This window comes from Acomys russatus, chromosome 9 (genome assembly GCF_903995435.1).
Source record: "Acomys russatus chromosome 9, mAcoRus1.1, whole genome shotgun sequence".
NCBI lineage: Eukaryota > Metazoa > Chordata > Mammalia > Rodentia > Muridae > Acomys > Acomys russatus.
In genome coordinates this window covers 22,019,398-22,035,974 of record NC_067145.1, presented here as the reverse complement: position 1 = coordinate 22,035,974, position 16,577 = coordinate 22,019,398, and the positions used below count along the sequence as shown (strand labels likewise).

At 47.9% G+C, this 16,577-nt stretch overlaps 1 protein-coding gene across 1 annotated transcript in view; it reads right to left on the bottom strand.

Annotated features, from left to right (window-relative positions):
• The window catches only part of Ankh (ANKH inorganic pyrophosphate transport regulator), a 138,362-nt gene that overhangs the window by 14,548 nt on the left and 107,237 nt on the right, over positions 1–16,577 (bottom strand). The window contains exons 7-8 of the mRNA XM_051151011.1: positions 14,264–14,356; positions 10,547–10,642 (exon numbers count right to left, since the gene is read on the bottom strand). Of these exons, the coding sequence (XP_051006968.1) occupies positions 10,547–10,642; positions 14,264–14,356 (189 nt within the window). The remainder of the gene's footprint in view (positions 1–10,546; positions 10,643–14,263; positions 14,357–16,577) is intronic.

The window sequence follows — 16,577 nt, the reverse complement described above, 5'->3', positions numbered from 1 at the left end:
ACTAGACTCGCTGCAACAGGTCAGCTCTAGGTTCAGCAGGAGATCCTGCCTCAAAAAAATTAAAGTAGCCTGTGGTGGTGGCACATGCCTTTAAGCCCAGCACTCAGGAGGGAGAGGCTGTGGATCTTTGTGAGGTTGAGGCCAGCCTGGACTCCAAAGAGAGTTTTACAACTAGCAGGGATATACAATGAGACCCAATCACAAAACAACAACAACAACAACAACAACAACAACAACAACAAAAACACCAAAAAAACAAAACAAAAAAACCCAAAACAAACAAACAAACAAAAAAACCGAACAAAAACTTCTGGAAGTTGGAGAGTTGGATTAATGATTAAGAGTGCTGGCTGCTCTTCCAGAGGAGGCAAGTTCAATTCCCAGCATCCACATGGTGGCTCTCAACCAACTTTGAGTCCATCTCAAGGGATCTGATGCCGCCTTCTTCTGGCCTCTGGGGGCACTGTATGCATGTGGTACACAGAAATAAATGCAGCAGTATTTAGGCAAATACAAATATACATACAGTGAAACTAAAACTATAGTGATTGAACAAGACAATTTACTTCAACCTGAACATGAACACACATGTTTACACATGTATCTGCACACACCAGTGCCCCACACATACAAGTACACATACATAAATGCCAACAAATTTTGAGAAGAAGGGAAAAAATGATCATAAAGGCACAAGCTTGACCATCTGCCTTTTCAAAGCACACGTGGATGTGCACGGTCTATTATGAGGAGGGCTTAGGGAGCGCTTTTAATGCTTGAATGCTGCTGCATCTCTCCAATGAATCAGTCGACCCCCTCAAAATCTATAAGAGGTGCTGAATTAAAAAGTCAGACCCCAGTGGTCAGCTTCCAGAGAGCACCAAGAATGTGGGGGAGGAGGAGGCAGTCCGTGGGAACAAACTCTGACCTGTCACCTCAGGCCGAGAGAGCTTTCCGTGTTCTTTCACAGAGCCCTCCTACGATTCTGGAGCAGTGCCTCTATACAGCTCCTTCATGATGGGGATACAGGCCCTTCTCCCAATTTCCAGGATGCCCTGAGGCACTGGAAAGAACTCCATCCCGGGTCTTGGTATGAGAAAGCTGCAACCTCTGTTCATTTACCTTCTGTCCCGTTCCTACCCCTATGCACAAGGGAGTCATTTTCTTCTGCTGGATGAAGGGAACAATGAGGCAGCAGTCTCCACCTCATGGTGCGGGGGAGGGGTGCGCAGCAGAAACAAAGGCTGACACAGGCAGCCTTTGTTCTAGACAAAGGGTCAGCATGGTACCACAGCTAGGACAGGCCCCAGCAGTCCCCAGGAAGGCCAGAGTGACAGCTGCACAGGAGGGCAGTTTAGCAACAGGGAGGTAAGACTGGGTCATTCATAGGAACTCAACAGCTAATCTAGACGAAAGAGGCCATCAAAACAGAACAGCCAATAGTGGTTTTTAATCTTTAGCAGCTTGGGTGTTGCTATGGTCTGTTATATGGGGCCCTCAATTGCAGTTTCTCTTGGAATAATGGGATGATACCAGGCATGAGGTGGTCCTGTGTGCCCAGCACATGGAAGACTCCACCCATTAAACAAGAGTAGCAGCCAAAGTGAGAGACTATGGCAAGCTACTCTGAGATGGGAAAATTGAGGGCATGCCTTGCAGACCCTGGTCCCAGGTTCTGACCCTCTAAGCTGAGTGTTTTTGTCCCAGAGCCTCTGGATCTACCAGTGGTAGGTGACTCACAGGCAGGCAGACCTCAGGAGCAGCTTTCCTAGGGGCTAGGACACTGTCAATACTAGCTTGTAGGTGACATTGTTGCCTTTCATAGGTGGAGACAAACTGGGCGTGCAGAGGCAGGGCCCCTGCATCTCTGCATCTACAGAGCCCATCAGTATTAGACCATCAGCATTAGAGGCGATCTCTGATTCATGAAGAGGACTTCTGGGCAAAGGGAGGCCTGCCAGGGCAAAGTAAAGCTGCTTCCTTTGTTCTGCTTTCTCTCTCTGGGCACATCTCCCTGAAGCCTGAAACTCTAAAGCTTTTGGACTAAGGTCTTCGGAGTAGTAAATACCCTCCTTCACAGATCTGGGTGGCCTCTGCTGGGGTGACATTCAGGTGCCTTCCAGCATTGAGGCTCGACAGATTCACTAGCTGTGTAGTGAGTCCAGGCTTGGATTGGTAAATCCTTGAGGAGGGGCCTGGACAGGTGCCTGGCTAGCCTCTCGTCTCCAGGGGCCCTAGTATCTGTTCGCTATACACCATTCAGCTGTGGCATCCTGCAGTAGCAACGCACACCAGACTAGGGCACAGCACGGCCACAAAGCCAGAAAGGGTGCACAGACCACGTGAAGGGAATCTGAGAGAGGGGAGTGTAGGATGCTGGGACAACTACATGTTCAGAGGCTCAAATCATGTTGTCAGCTTGCTGAAAGGCTCCCAAGTGGCAGGCAACTTCAGGAGATGCCAGGAGCTGAGCCCAGTAGGATCCCAAAGGAGGGTTGCAGGAGGGGCCAGCTCCAGACTGCCAAAAGAACATGGCTGCTTGGCCCTTACTGGGCTCTGGCTTATTCTGGTGCCCCATGGCTAATTTACAAATGCCTGCGGCGGCCTTAAATTAATAAAAACCCCAATTCAAAGGTGACTTGGCCAGGTCAGACCTGATTTATAGTTTGTGTCTCATTTTCTCAGAAGAGCCACAAGGAAAAAAAAAAAAAAAAAGAAAATGTCATGGACTGATGGGCAATTCTTGCACATTCTATCGACATTTATGTCCTCAGTGACATGCTGAACATGCTTTAAGAAATATTAAATATGAGTCATTACTATCAAATACTATAATATTTGTGTTTAGGCAAGGAGTTCAAATCTTTTTATTTACCTCGTGCAAATGTTTAATCCTCCTCACCCAGTAAGACCTTGGTTTACACAATAGCTCTACTGTAGGAATCTGACAGCCTGCAGCAGCGAGTGACCCCTTTCCTATTCCTCCTTCATTTCCTGTGCACCAGTTCTTTCCAAACTAGCCAACTGAGTAAGATTCTGAGATTGGACCCTCCAGCCAATGGGGGACAGGCTCAGCCACCAGGTGGGTTAGTAAAAACTAACGACTTCCCATCTTGATGGGTTGGTCTTTTCTAGACCACCCTCTTGATCAGAGTAAAGTTGGCCTTGTCTAGACACTTCATCTGGAATGTTCATTTCTTTCTTTGTAACCTTGAGTTTATTTCTAACAATGCCATGCCCATCGCCCTCTTTCCTTTCATAATAGTTCTCCTTTATCCTCAAGGGACACGCCCCAGGGCTCTCAGTGGATGTGTGAAACTGTACACAGTACCAAGTCCTATAGATACTTCTTCTTGTGCCTATATACCTATAGAGTTCAATTTATAAGTTAAAAACAGCAGGAGATTAACAACAAATAAACTTTCAATGTTATAGTATGTTGCGGCTACACACTGTGATGTGGGCTAACACCAATGAGATAAGGTGAAGGAAGGTGACTGGCCCAGGCCTTGTGACACAGTGCTACAAGAACTCAAGAATATGGCATGTACAAAATCACTGCCATGTGATATGTCACAGGCACTCAACCTCACACGTGAGACAGCCACTACTAAATGATCATTTAGCATGGTCACGCATTGCTACAATCAAATACCGGGACGTACAACTCAAGGGAGGGAAGATTTATTTTGGCCACAGCCCCCGAGGTTCCAGTCATGGCTGGGGAGGAAGAGCAGCTCCCCATCACAGTGGCCAGGAAACAGAGTGGGGACCCCTATGCTCTAGAGATGTCTCCCTTTCATTCTGGGGCCCCAGCCTATGTCATGGTGATGCCTAAACTCAGGACAGGTCTTTCTCCCTCCCTTGCTCTCAGAGGTTTGCTTTAACAATCATGCAGTGTTTCTCAAGCCACTGACCACCGAAGCTGACAAGGTTAACACTGACAGTGACTAACATGCCTATAATGTGTGCAGAGTGGTAACACGAGACAAAGGGTAGATTCATGGCCTGGCGGTACCAGATTTACTGTGCTACTCAGAACTGTAGTTATAAACTTTCTGGAACTTTCCAAATCATATTTTTTGGGGCCGCGGTTGACCACAGATAACTGAAACCACAGAGGGAAAAATCTGTGGCTAAGGAGGGACTACTGTATTTTCTTTTTCTCTAAAGTACCTGTTAGTACCTATAGTTGGAGGAATAAGGACCACCCAGAGATAATATGCACTCCCTAATCCCCACAACTAGTAAATATACTTTCTCTGGTAGCAGGTGTGATTAAATGAAGGATTTTGAAATGAGATCATTTGGGTGGATCCCAAATGCTTCATTTTCTTGCTGAGGGTCAATGTGTTCTTCAGCCCATCAGTTACGATTCCCCCTGTACACAGGGAGGGGCCTCTCGCAGCTCTCAGTGACTGGCAATCCCTGACTTCCAGTATAGGGATTCTTTGGGGGCTCAGAAGAGACAGCAAGATCCCCAAGAACAGTTTCATGGCATTGCTCAGAACTCTTTATTGGGTCTGAACAAGTGGTCCAACTGCTCCAGAGCCCTTCAACAGAATCCATGGAACAGAGCCCAAGGGAGCTTCCCTATCCAGGATGGAGTCTAAGAGTGGCTGCACTAGATCATGCTGAGGCCTTCACAGAGCAAGCCAGAAAGCCCTCTGCTAACCCCAGAGGGTCCTGATCACTTCATATTGTTCCTGAATCAAATGACCTCTCTCACCAGCAAAGGTTCCCAGTGGCAACTTAGCATCTGGGTCTTTATCATGCTGGTATCATCCTAAGCTTGCTTGGTAGGTTTTGAGATAATGTTTTGCTTTTCTTTTTGAACTCTCATGTAATCCAGGCTGGCTTTGAACTCCTTATATAGCCAAGTATGACCTGAACTTCTGATTTTTTTCTGTTTCCATCTTTGAGTGCTGGGATTATAGGCATATGTCACCATGCCCAGCTTATACAGTACTGGGGATGAGAGCCAGGGCTTTGTGTGGCTAGACAAGCAACCCACCAACCGGCCATATCTGGTCTTCAATGGTAAATTGAGGATGGAACAGAGCCTGTGCAGTGGGACTTGGTAGGTAGTGACATGCCTTGACGGGTGATGTATTGGAATATAATCCCCACTGGGATTAAAACCTAGCAAAGCAACTTAAATCTAATACTGGCTACTGCTTCCAGTAGTTCCCTTCACCCAGGCTCAGACAGATCAGAGTGACACCCATTTTAATTTCCATGTGTGTGCATGTGTGCACATGTGTGTGCAGGTAGGGACGTCTGTGCAGATACAAAAGCCAGAGGTCGACAGATAGTGTTTCTCATCACTCTACACTTTGTCCTCTCTCTCTCTCTCTCTCTCTCTCTCTCTCTTCCCAGAGCTGGACCATTTGGCTAGACCAGCCAGTGAGCCCCAGAGATGCTTGCTCCCTTGCCTCCCCTCCTTCACCTCCACCACATGAGCACTGTGCATGGCTTCTGTGTGGGTGGCATCAAGCTCTGCTCTTCAGGCCTGTGTGACAAGTCCTTACCCTCCGAGCCGTCTTCCTAGCTCCCTATCTTAACTTCTTTTTGAAGAACCAGATCCATAAGTACCAACAGGTCCTGAGCTTGCATCTCTGTGTACTCTACTATTGGAGGCGCTGCCATTTGAGGGCATCCCAGCAGGTTTTCTTCTCTCTCAGCCTTAGGTGGCAGTGACATACTCGCTACACTCCTGGCCTCTCCCCCGAGCAGCTTTGACTGGTTGAAGCTGAGGCCTTGGTTCTTATGTAGACAATGGGATGCACTGTGGAGGCCTGGCAGTTCTCCAACCTTGGCATGACCCAAGTGCCCTGGTCAAACCCTAGTGAGAGTTGCATTCCATGGTTGCATTCTTAACACAGGTCAGCTCACCAAAAACCAACCTTAGTCCAAAGCATTATGTCTAATTTACTGGTTTCAGAATTACACGCCTTTATAAATTCCTCTGAGGTTCACAACGTGTACTGCAAAGACTCACAGGGCCCTGAGGACTGGGGGTGGGGGAGCCCCAAAGTTTGGGTCTCTCCATTCTCCTGTTGTGTGTGTACCTTTATGTCTGTCATTCTGCCCTTCTTTCTGTGCCAGCCTCCCGTCTCTTTTTCTGACCAGCTGACCCTTCCTCCCTCTCACTGGCATACTCTCTCCATCTGTCTGACAGTCTATCCGAGATCCCTGCTTTCTACATCTCTGATCTCATGGGATCTGGCATTCAGGCGGTGTTGGGAGGGTTGGGTAGGCTGTCCACTACACAGAAGTGCCACAGGGGATTCGCATGCCAAGATCCATCTGGCTCAGTGCCTGTTTCTACTGTGTACAAAGGGGGCTCGAGAAGGCCTCCAAGGCAGCCAAGCCCGTGCTTTGCATAGAGTCTCCTCCTCTTGTCCCAGAGCAGAGGGGCCCATTCTTGGCACCAGCTCCCCAAAACTAAAGCAGTGGGGAATCTGAGAAGAGAAATACCCAATGCTCTTAAAAGGCCATTTGTGAACTCAGATGGAAGCTGGTCAACTGTTAGCAGCCGAAGCTGTTAGAGCTCCCCTGCTCATTACGATTTGTTGAGTGTCAGGAAGAGTTCAAAAGGAAAAGGGATTCCCAGGCAAGTTTTGAGCTGATGAACAAATTCTACAAGTTTAGCAGCCTGATTTACTAGCTTTTACTGAGCTGGCCTGGTTTCTGGAAACAGGTGGTCTGTCACATTTTGGGGATATTTATCCCCTACCAACAGTACTATTCGGAAGACATGTGCCACTCTGATTAGCAGTTTTTACTTCAGCCCTACGTCTAGAGTTCAGCAGGGACCACGATGAGCTTCACGGGCATGTGTGCCATAGGGATTCTCAGCTCAGGTAGCCCGTTCCTCCCGCAGCAAAGGAAATCTTCCTCATTGTCCACTTCTCAGGCTCACAACATAGTCTACCGAGACAAGCAGCCTTCTAGGACACACTGGGTGTTACAGGACTTCATAGACACAAAAGTAAATGCAACCGGGGCTCTACAGGAAGGTTCTGGCTAAGTGGCTATTGCATGGACAGCCACTGGTTCTTTGCCTTTGGCTTCTTATCTGGACCACTGGTTTGCAATTCAGCCACTCTTGGATGGCTACAGCACAGCATTTCCACAAGCAAGCCATCATTGACACTGCTCTTTAAAGAGCAGATTATAGTATGCAGTCAATGTGCTAACCCTAGTCTATTCCCTCCTGGCTCTTAGGAGGTTAATCATCTGGCAATCTGTCCTTTGGATCTGTTAGACCCACTAACGATTCTGAACCTCTTTTATCTCACTGGATAGTCGGTTTACAGACTGGACGGGTCTCCTGTGAAGCACGAACAGCGAGACACCAATTCGTCACAGCAGCACCACTGCCTTTCTGCTTACCCTCCTCCTGCATGCACTTCCTCATAGAGAACAGTTATCATAGATGACAAGTGACAGCTGATTGGTCGATTCATGGGTTATCATGGATGGGCCCTGTAGCCCTAGGTTATGTAGACCTATGAATGGCATGGACTAAGGGCACCAGTAGATGTGCAAGAATCAGTGTGTCATGCGATATTAAAAGGCAGGCACACACACACACACACACACACACACACACACACACACACACACACCACACTCATATACACACCGACAAAGGTTCAGTTTAGAAAAATCCAATTTTACATTTTCTACGTGTCTTTTAGTGAGAACTCCTTCAGCCATGATGTTGGACCAACAGACTAAACTATTATGAAGACAACCAAGCCACACATTCGAATACTGTAGCTTCAAATGCTGTACCAACCGTGGACAATACACACAGTAAACATTGAACCCCTACTCTGATCTACCCAATGAACAGGACGTTCTCCACAGTTGAGTGGAGAGCGGGGACCGATTCTGACATGAAGTCTGGTGCCCCATATTTGACCACTTCCCTTTGGTGGGAGACCTGTGGCACTCAGAGAAAGGATAAGCAGGCTACCAAGATGAGATTTGAGAGGCTGTGACCATATAATGGGGGAGGAGGTCCCCCTCAGTCACAGACATAGGGGAGGGGAATAGGGTGAAAACGGGAGGGAGGGAGGAACGGGAGGATATAAGGGATGGGATAACAATTGAGATGTAATCTGAATAAATTAATTAAATAAAATAGAAAGGAAAACAAAACAAAACAAAATGTTGAAGACATAATTTCTTCAAGCACAGAGTCACATGCTCCTGTTTGGAGACTTGGGGAGGTCAATGGGACAGAGTTCCAAGCAGTGGAACTCTAGCAAGTTCTATTGTTGGGCAAGTGGCCTGATCACTTACTCTAAGTTGATTCTTTTTCTGAAAATTTAAGTTTGTTTTTAACTGTTTATCTCCAAATCTCCTTCCAATAAGGGCTTCCAAGTCCTTGTTTCTAAGGTAGACTCACACCAAGGGAGCCTTACTTACATATGTTTTCTTGATCTGGGATTAAAATAAGAAAACAACATCTGTCTGGGAGAGAGCTATAACTATTCTTCCAGAACCTGTCATTATTTCAAACTTGCTCAAGATCAAATTTACAAAGGCTCAAACTATTGACCATGGATCACGGTGAGAAAGGCTGTCCTCACAAGGTGTGGCCATGTTCTCCTTTACTCAGTGGCAGCTATGAGAAGGTATGCCCATGTGAGAGAAGACAGACCAGGAACCCCTGGCAGCTGAGCCAGAGAGAGCCCGAGCTGTCAGCTCTGAGCAGGTGAGGCTCAGTCCCAGAATCTGACTTCAAGCAACTTTTGACTCCAAGTCATTTAACAGTCTCCAAAAGCTGAGGTCTGTTCCTGGAACAGAAACTTCTGGTTTTTTTCCTAAAATACCCTTTTGAGCTGTTTCAGAGTTGTTCAGTGTTTTGCTAACATTTTAGGGAACTATGGAAAAACTGGCACACCATAGGAAGAAAGGAAAAAAAAATGTCAACAGAGGAACAGGTCACCTGGGGTCACTGGTCAACTGCAACCACAGATGTGATCAGAAATTCCTTCCTAGCAGGAGCCTTGGGTTCATATGTGTCACCACATCCCACAGGGCCAGGTGGCTGGAGAGGTAGTGTTGGTGACGATGGGTGCTGAGGGTGTGACGTTGTAACCAGGTGTTTCCAAAGGCTTTCTGTGAGTCCAGGTGTTGGACCAGATATTAAGCCGTAGCTTTTGAGTGGTTGCTGGAGATTTGAAACTCACTCAGGCCCTGCTTTTCAAGGAAACCAATGCTGCTCACCAAGCTAAATGGTTCTGAGGACTACAGCGAAGGTGGCAGTTACTGTCTTCCTGTTCCTAGGAAGACACTTCAGCACTTGGCCCTCTTTGTTGTCTGCTAGTGATGCCTGAGGAACACATGCTGGCAATCAGTAGATAGTTTGTATAAATAAAAATTAAGTTCTACAGGATTTTAGCAGTGGCAGCCACAGCAACAAAGGAGAATTCAGCTGAGTTAAAAAAAGCTGTATTTTTTAATCCCTTAAGAATCCCATGGCACAGCTACTGTGTATGCTGGTATGTTTGTCTTGCCTTTAGGAAATGTTTAAACTGTCAATCTCAAATTGTATACTGTGCATGTGCACCATCCCTCACATTTTCTGAATATTATCTTTCCATATGGGAGCTTAGCAAAGCTAGGATGTATTGTTTACTTAAGAATGTACACCCGGGCCAGGCAGTGGTGTCACACACCATTAATCCCAGCACTCAGGAGGCAGAGGCAGGTGGTTCTTCAGGTTCAAGGCCAGCCTGATTTACAGAGTAAGTTCCCAGATAGCCAGGGATGTCTCGAACAAACAAACAAAAAACAAGAAAAACAAAAACCAAAAAAATGTACACCCGAACTCCTAGAGGCAGAGGCAGGAAAATCTCTGTGAATTCTAGGCCAACCTGTTCTACACAGTGAGTTCCAGGCCAGCCTGGTCTACACAGTGAGACCCTTATTTACAGTTCTATGCCCCCAGATACCTTCCCACCATTCCCACCGGCATCCCAAACAGGGCTGTTACTGTCCTTTGTAATTATACAGACATTTTGCGACTCAGGAGAGGCCCCCATTATATGACAGTAAATCAGCTATATCTGTACAATGTGATTAGGAAAATGATTTCTACAAGAGAAATTATACTAGTTAAATTTGGGAAAGGGCAGTGGCATTTACAAAGTTGACTTGAAGTTCAAAAGATATTCTCTCTCTCTCACTATCTCTCTCTCTCTCTCTCTCTCTCTCTCTCTCTCACACACACACACACACACACACACACACACACACACACACACACACACGAGTGTTATTTAGATTAGAGCTGTCTTTCTTGATCGTGTCTGGGGGCCTGAGAAGCAACACATTTATTCCTAGAGTCAATGATCTTGAGCAACAGTCATTAATTAAGACAGTCAGGCATCACATTATGAAATATAGGATTCTTCCTTTAAGATGGCAATTTCCCTTTGTGGGCAGCACTCACAAAGAGAAAGAGAGGGAATGTGCTCTCTCCCTGGCCCCCCCCTTCCCCGCTCAGTCCCCAGTCTCCCCTTACCGTCAGTGACAGTGCCATGCAGACAAAGGTGAACTTTTTGATGTGGGCCGAGGTGACCGTGTTGCTTGTATTCGCCAGTTTATTGCTGGGGTTATTCTGGGAAAAGAGAATGGCAGCGATGACAAGGCTAGGTTATCCTTGGCTGAGCCCCCAGGTCACAAAGAGCACCTTGTTTTATTTGACGTGCCTCAAGTATGGATCTCAAGTGACAGCTCGGAAGATGGCTGTCACACTGGGTCTCTGAAATGGCTGTCAGATTCCTGTCCAGAAACATTAACCAGAGGGAACGCTGGGCTCTTTCAATTCTCTGTCCTTGGCACCAGGCTGCCACCTCACCCCGAAGGGCCTTGGCTCTAAAGCCTGCTTCCTGACTCATGTGTCCCCTTCTGGCTTCGGCAGACCCTGTGCTTGGCCACCAGGATTGATGTCTCCTTAAATGCCTTGGTTCACTGATCTCTGGGGATCTTCTTCTCCCTACCAAAGGAATACTACTTCCCCTGAGCACTTACCAGCTGCTCTGTGCCCCAGACATGCCTTCTCACCAGTCCCACCTGCACCCCAAACAGGGCTCCTACTCCCCCCCCTCCCACCCCTGCCTCTTCTCCCTTGGTTGGATTTCCTGGTTTTTAAAGTACTCCTCTTCTAAAGGTCCAGCCCCTCCCCAGCCCATCTGCTTGTGAAAGCCTCTCTAACCTTTGAATGACTGACTTTCCTGGCCTCCCTTCTGATGATGCTGGAGCTGTTTGGGTAGACAGCGGGGTCCTCGCATGCTCAGACCCCTGTGCACCAACCACTGCGATTACATCCTGCATGGCTCGCCCATTCTCTGGCCCAGAGGAACTTAACCAGAACAGCATATCAAGGAGCATTTGCCACACTTGAGTTGTAGGGAAATCCTGTAAGCAGGTACTTCAGCGTATCTCCTCACGGGTCACCAAAGAGCACAGTGAGGGAAGAGGCCTGTTGACACCATCCCAGTCCACTGCACGCTCCTAACCAACACTCCAAGAAAATCAGAGAAGAATCTCGCTCCTCTATAGATCAAATTAGCTTCAGAGCCGAGGAACAAAAGCCATCCATGACACCTGGTCCCTCATTGGCTTAATAGAGAGCAAGGGTTGGAGGAACAGAAGCCATCCATGACACCTGGCCCCTTATTGGCTTAATAGAGAGCAGGGGTCGGAGGAACAAAAGCCATCCATGACACCTGGTCCCTCGTTGGCTTAATGGAGAGCAGGGGTTGGGGGAGACACTATAAATATCTGGTAGTCATGCCCAAAGACTCCTGGCCCATGCTGGTGGCCACGGTAGGACACCTTCATTTGTAAGAGAGCATATATGCGTCTCTGCAGAAGTGGTGGAAATGAAGTGGCACAGCAGCATTAGACAAGCAGTTTGGTTTGACTTGCCGAATGAACTCTTTGATAGACAACCACTAAAAAAAAAAAAAAGAGAGAGAGAGAGAGAGAGAGAGAGAGAGAGAGAGAGAGAGAGAGAGAGAGAGAGAGAATTTGCACACATGGTTTATATTTAGTCAGAACCACTACAAGGTATGTGAACCATTTTACATCTTTTCTTCTGAAACCCACAGAGAGGTCAGAGACTGCAATCGTCAAGACAAGGAACGTAGGAAGCCCACACCGAGGGATCTAAGGTATTAGTGGCCAGATGGCATTCCCAAACATGGCTTGGGATTGCTCACTGGAATGTGTGCAAACAATGGTGAGGTTTTAAATGGATCCCAAGGAACTCTAGTTGCTGGCCAGAGGGAAGCTCATTAAAGAAAAAAATTTCATAGCTTCTAACCCTTGTGATTAAAACGATGTTTTTATTGAGTGCGCCCGCTGAAGACACAGAGGGTGGTATTGTTAAGTTTTATTATTATAAGGTAGCCAAAACCAACTTCACCTGGGACAGTCCCAGCCAACAGTTCACCCACTCAGTACATAGCCACTCTCTTGTCTGTGTGAGTCACATTATATAATCTTACTTACCAAAGGGAGAAGAGAAATTTAGCCAAGACTGACATCTGCATTGGGTTTCTAGGACTTAGCACACACACGTTCCTTGAAACGAAAGCGGGGATTCTATCTATAGATTGCATTAACTCACTAAACAGAAGGTCCCTCTCTTAAAGTGACCCAGACCTTGTGCAGTCTCAGGGGTCTGTAGGAATCAACGACAAATACTACCTAGGAGAAATCCTTTGTGCTGCACCAAATGTGAGTGGTGGGGGCGTTGGGACCAGTAGACGATGAAGGCAGAGCCACACCAGCACAGTGCTATATAAGATCTCATGTGGATTCTTGGAGGGACCACTGCAGCTGAGAGATGAGTCAGACTTTATGATGAGTGTGTGTGTACCCAAGAAGGGAAATGAAATGGAAGATAGCAGGAGGCTGGGCAGTATGGAAGAATGCGGTCATGGGAGGTGTGTGTGTGTGTGTGTGTGTGTGTGTGTGTGTGTGTAGGGGGTGGACCTGTGGTGGTCTTTGTCTCGACTTGGGAAGTACTCTGGGCTTACTTAAGGTGTGATGGTGTGATGTGGGGTGGGAGGAGTAGGGTACCTCTCTTGGAAGCTAGATTCTACAAGTCTGTCCTTTGAGATGGAGGCCTTTCCAAAGCTGGCATTTGTGAGCAAAAAAGGGAAAAATGTCAACTTCTGGCGTGGCCTTGTTTGCATGGCTTCACAGGCCTTTTGTGCCCAGAAGAGGTTGGAGTTGGGGCTAGGGGAGGATGAGGGAGCAGGAGTAGTGACAGCTAAGAAGCAGAGCCCAGTTTGGCCTGCTGGAGACCTTGGCCATAGTCTCTTTCCTCAAATCCACTGGACTCTTGCTTGAATGAGAGAGAAGAGAGGAAGCAGTGGCCCTGAGCTACTGCTAAGAGAAAGCAAGGCTAAACACATTACACGCGGGAGCTATTCCCTTTTGTTCTTTCAGAACACATAAACAGTATGCCTTGCTAGCTATTTGTTTCAGAGAAAACGGCTATAGGTTTAAATAAAAGAGATGTGATTAAGTAGACGTTATGTAATGACAAGCAGGGAAGTCCCCACCCAGCCAAAGATGAGGTCAGAAGGGTTAGATGCCTCCCTTGGAGGGGCCAACAGTGGCAGGAGGGCAGAGCTGCTGGCCGGTGGGGAATTTTGGCTGAACTGAACAGCATGGAGCTGGGGGGAGGGCTCCTAGCACCCACACTGGGCACCTCACAACTGCTTTTAACTCCAACTCCAGAGGCTCTGATGCCCTCTGGCCTCTGAGGATACCTGTGTGTCTCTGGTGCACATAAACTCATATAGCACATACATGTACAGAAATAAGTATGCCTTAAGAAAAAACCTCCAGACAATCAGGACACAAGTCTTGCTCCACAAACAGTGTCTGTGTATATCTCCCTGCCACAGAAAGACAGCCATGTATGTACAAGCTCAAGCCCTTGCCTCACGTGTCCATAATTTGGACATCTATCTAGTACAGGACCCACAAGGTGTAATGCTGAGTAAACCACAACAAGCCAGAGGAACAAAGCCTGATAAACTTGCTTTGGGGGGTTATTTAATTTTTCCATTGAAAAATACTCAACTCTAGGGGGAATAATGTTACCCCAGGAATACCAAACATTACAGAGTCTGCAGCAAGTTAAGCCCCTGGAGACCCCTGTCCATCAAGTGGCAACATGACAAAGTGTGTTTCTGGCACCATGCCATAGAGGTCTCACCTTGTCAAAAGCAGGGTAGACAGCACGAATCTCTGTCAACCAGCCATATGGCATGTGACCCACGGGGTAGGTAGCTGTCAGAATTGCTACTGCCTGCAAGAGAAGAGTGGACAATGTTAGCATGGGCATCAGCAGGCAGTCCTCCAGGATCTGCCAGGCCAGGTGCCAAGGCTAGTGGCACATCTGCCCATGCATTCACTAGCCACAAGACAGTCTAAAAGAGTAGAGATCATACCAGGGAGATGCCGCTTCGCATGAACCTAATGAAGAACAAGCCAGATCCCCTGCTTGAAAGCCAAGATCTCAATCCAGCTTCCGCAGGCTCCAGAATCTGGGTTCTTTCCACTGGGCCTAACCAAGCTCCCACGTCAGTCACAATGTTATGTGGTGTTTCGCACATGTGTGTAGAACGCGTGTGTGTGCTCACGTCTGTGTTGCATGTGTGTAAGCCCTGGTTGACAAAAGGGATCTTTCTCCATTGTGCTCCCTCTCATGTATTGAGGATGGCCTCGCACCTGAGCTCAGAGAGCTCATTCATTTGTCTCAGTCAGCTAGTTCAGAGGATGCTGCACCTTTGCCTGCCGCGCTCTGGCATTATAGGTAGAATGATCTGGACCCTGGTCCACACTGCGCTATCCCCTCAAGCCCAAAAGACTTTAGAAGAAGAGTCTTGGGATGGCTGCGCTTTTCCACCTCCATGCTGTCCTTCAGTGTGGCAGTCTTGCTTGTCAGCGACTTTGTGCTACTGTCTTTCCAACTCAACACACTTGAGGCTGCTTGGTCCTAGTGGCCCAACTCAAAATTTTAATTCAGTAAAAAAAAAAAAAAACAAAAAAAAAAACAATAGATATTTCACACAGGAAAGGCTACTGACAGGTTTCCATGAAAAGGGTTTTCTTTTCTTGCATGAAGGAAAAGGAGGAAAATGAATATTTGGCATCTATGGCTACAGTCTGGAGGCTGGTGGTTTAAGTCACCAGTGGAAGAGGAAGTCAGGCTTCATTTGCTTTGATGGACAGCAACTGTGCCCAGCACACAGGGACATGGTACAATCAGCAGTACCATAAGGAAACTTGGTGTGGTGTGGCGTGGTGTGGCGTGGTGTGGTGTGGCATGGCGTGGTGTGGTGTGGCGTGGTGTGGCGTGGTGTGGCGTGGTGTGGCATGGTGTGGCATGGTGTGGCATGGTGTGGCATGGTGTGGTGTGGTGTGGCATGGTGTGGTGTGGTGTGGCGTGGCATGGTGTGGTGTGGCGTGGCATGGTGTGGTGTGGTGTGGCATGGTGTGGTGTGGTGTGGGCATGTGTGGTGTGTGGTGTGGCATGGTGTGGTGTGGTGTGGCATGGTGTGGCGTGGTGTGGTGTGGCGTGGCATGGTGTGGTGTGGTGTGGCATGGTGTGGTGTGGTGTGGCATGGTGTGGTGTGGTGTGGCATGGTGTGGTGTGGTGTGGCGTGGTGTGGCATGGTGTGGTGTGGTGTGGCATGGTGTGGTGTGGTGTGGCATGGTGGTGGTGTGGTGTGGCATGGTGTGTGTGGTGTGGGCATGGTGTGGTGTGGTGTGGTTTGGCAATGGTGTGGTGTGGCGTGGTGTGGTGTGTGGTGTGGCGTGGTGTGGTGTGGCATGGTGTGGTGTGGTGTGGTGTGGCGTGGTGTGGCGTGGCATGGTGTGGTGTGGTGTGGCGTGGTGTGGTGTGGTGTGGCGTGGCATGGTGTGGTGTGGGTGTGGCGTGGTGTGGTGTGGTGTGGTGTGGTGTGGCATAACATGAAGGAACATCATGCGAGGCAGGCCTAGATCCAAACTTCCCTTTCACTCCTGTGTCAGACGGGAACCCTCTCCTGTTGGACTCTCATCTCAGTTTCTCCACAGGAATGGCACTGATAATATTAACCACACAAGGATGATGGGAAATGTCTAAAATGAAAACGAACACCTGAGACAAAAGCACACAGTATATAACCGCCAGCTCTGTTCACCGTATGTTGAGCTATGCCATAGCTGGCAATTTGGAAATGCCTGATACAAAGTCTGTTATCTTTTGGGTTATTGATGGGAAGATGGAATTCTAGCACATAAGTGATGGGGGTCCCATACATTTTACTTAGAAAAATCAGTATTTGACTGAAAAAGCTGTTGTTCCATAACAGCCACCCAAGATGACATCTGTGACTCAGATACCAAAATCCAGGAACAAGTGGGGGCCAGAGAAAGCATTCTGATTTTGATTTATAGGCATCTCCTCCTGGGCAACAGGAGTACTTCCCAGGACATGGAAACTGGCAGGATGCTCTGGGCTCGGGAGCTGCTGACAGTGCAGT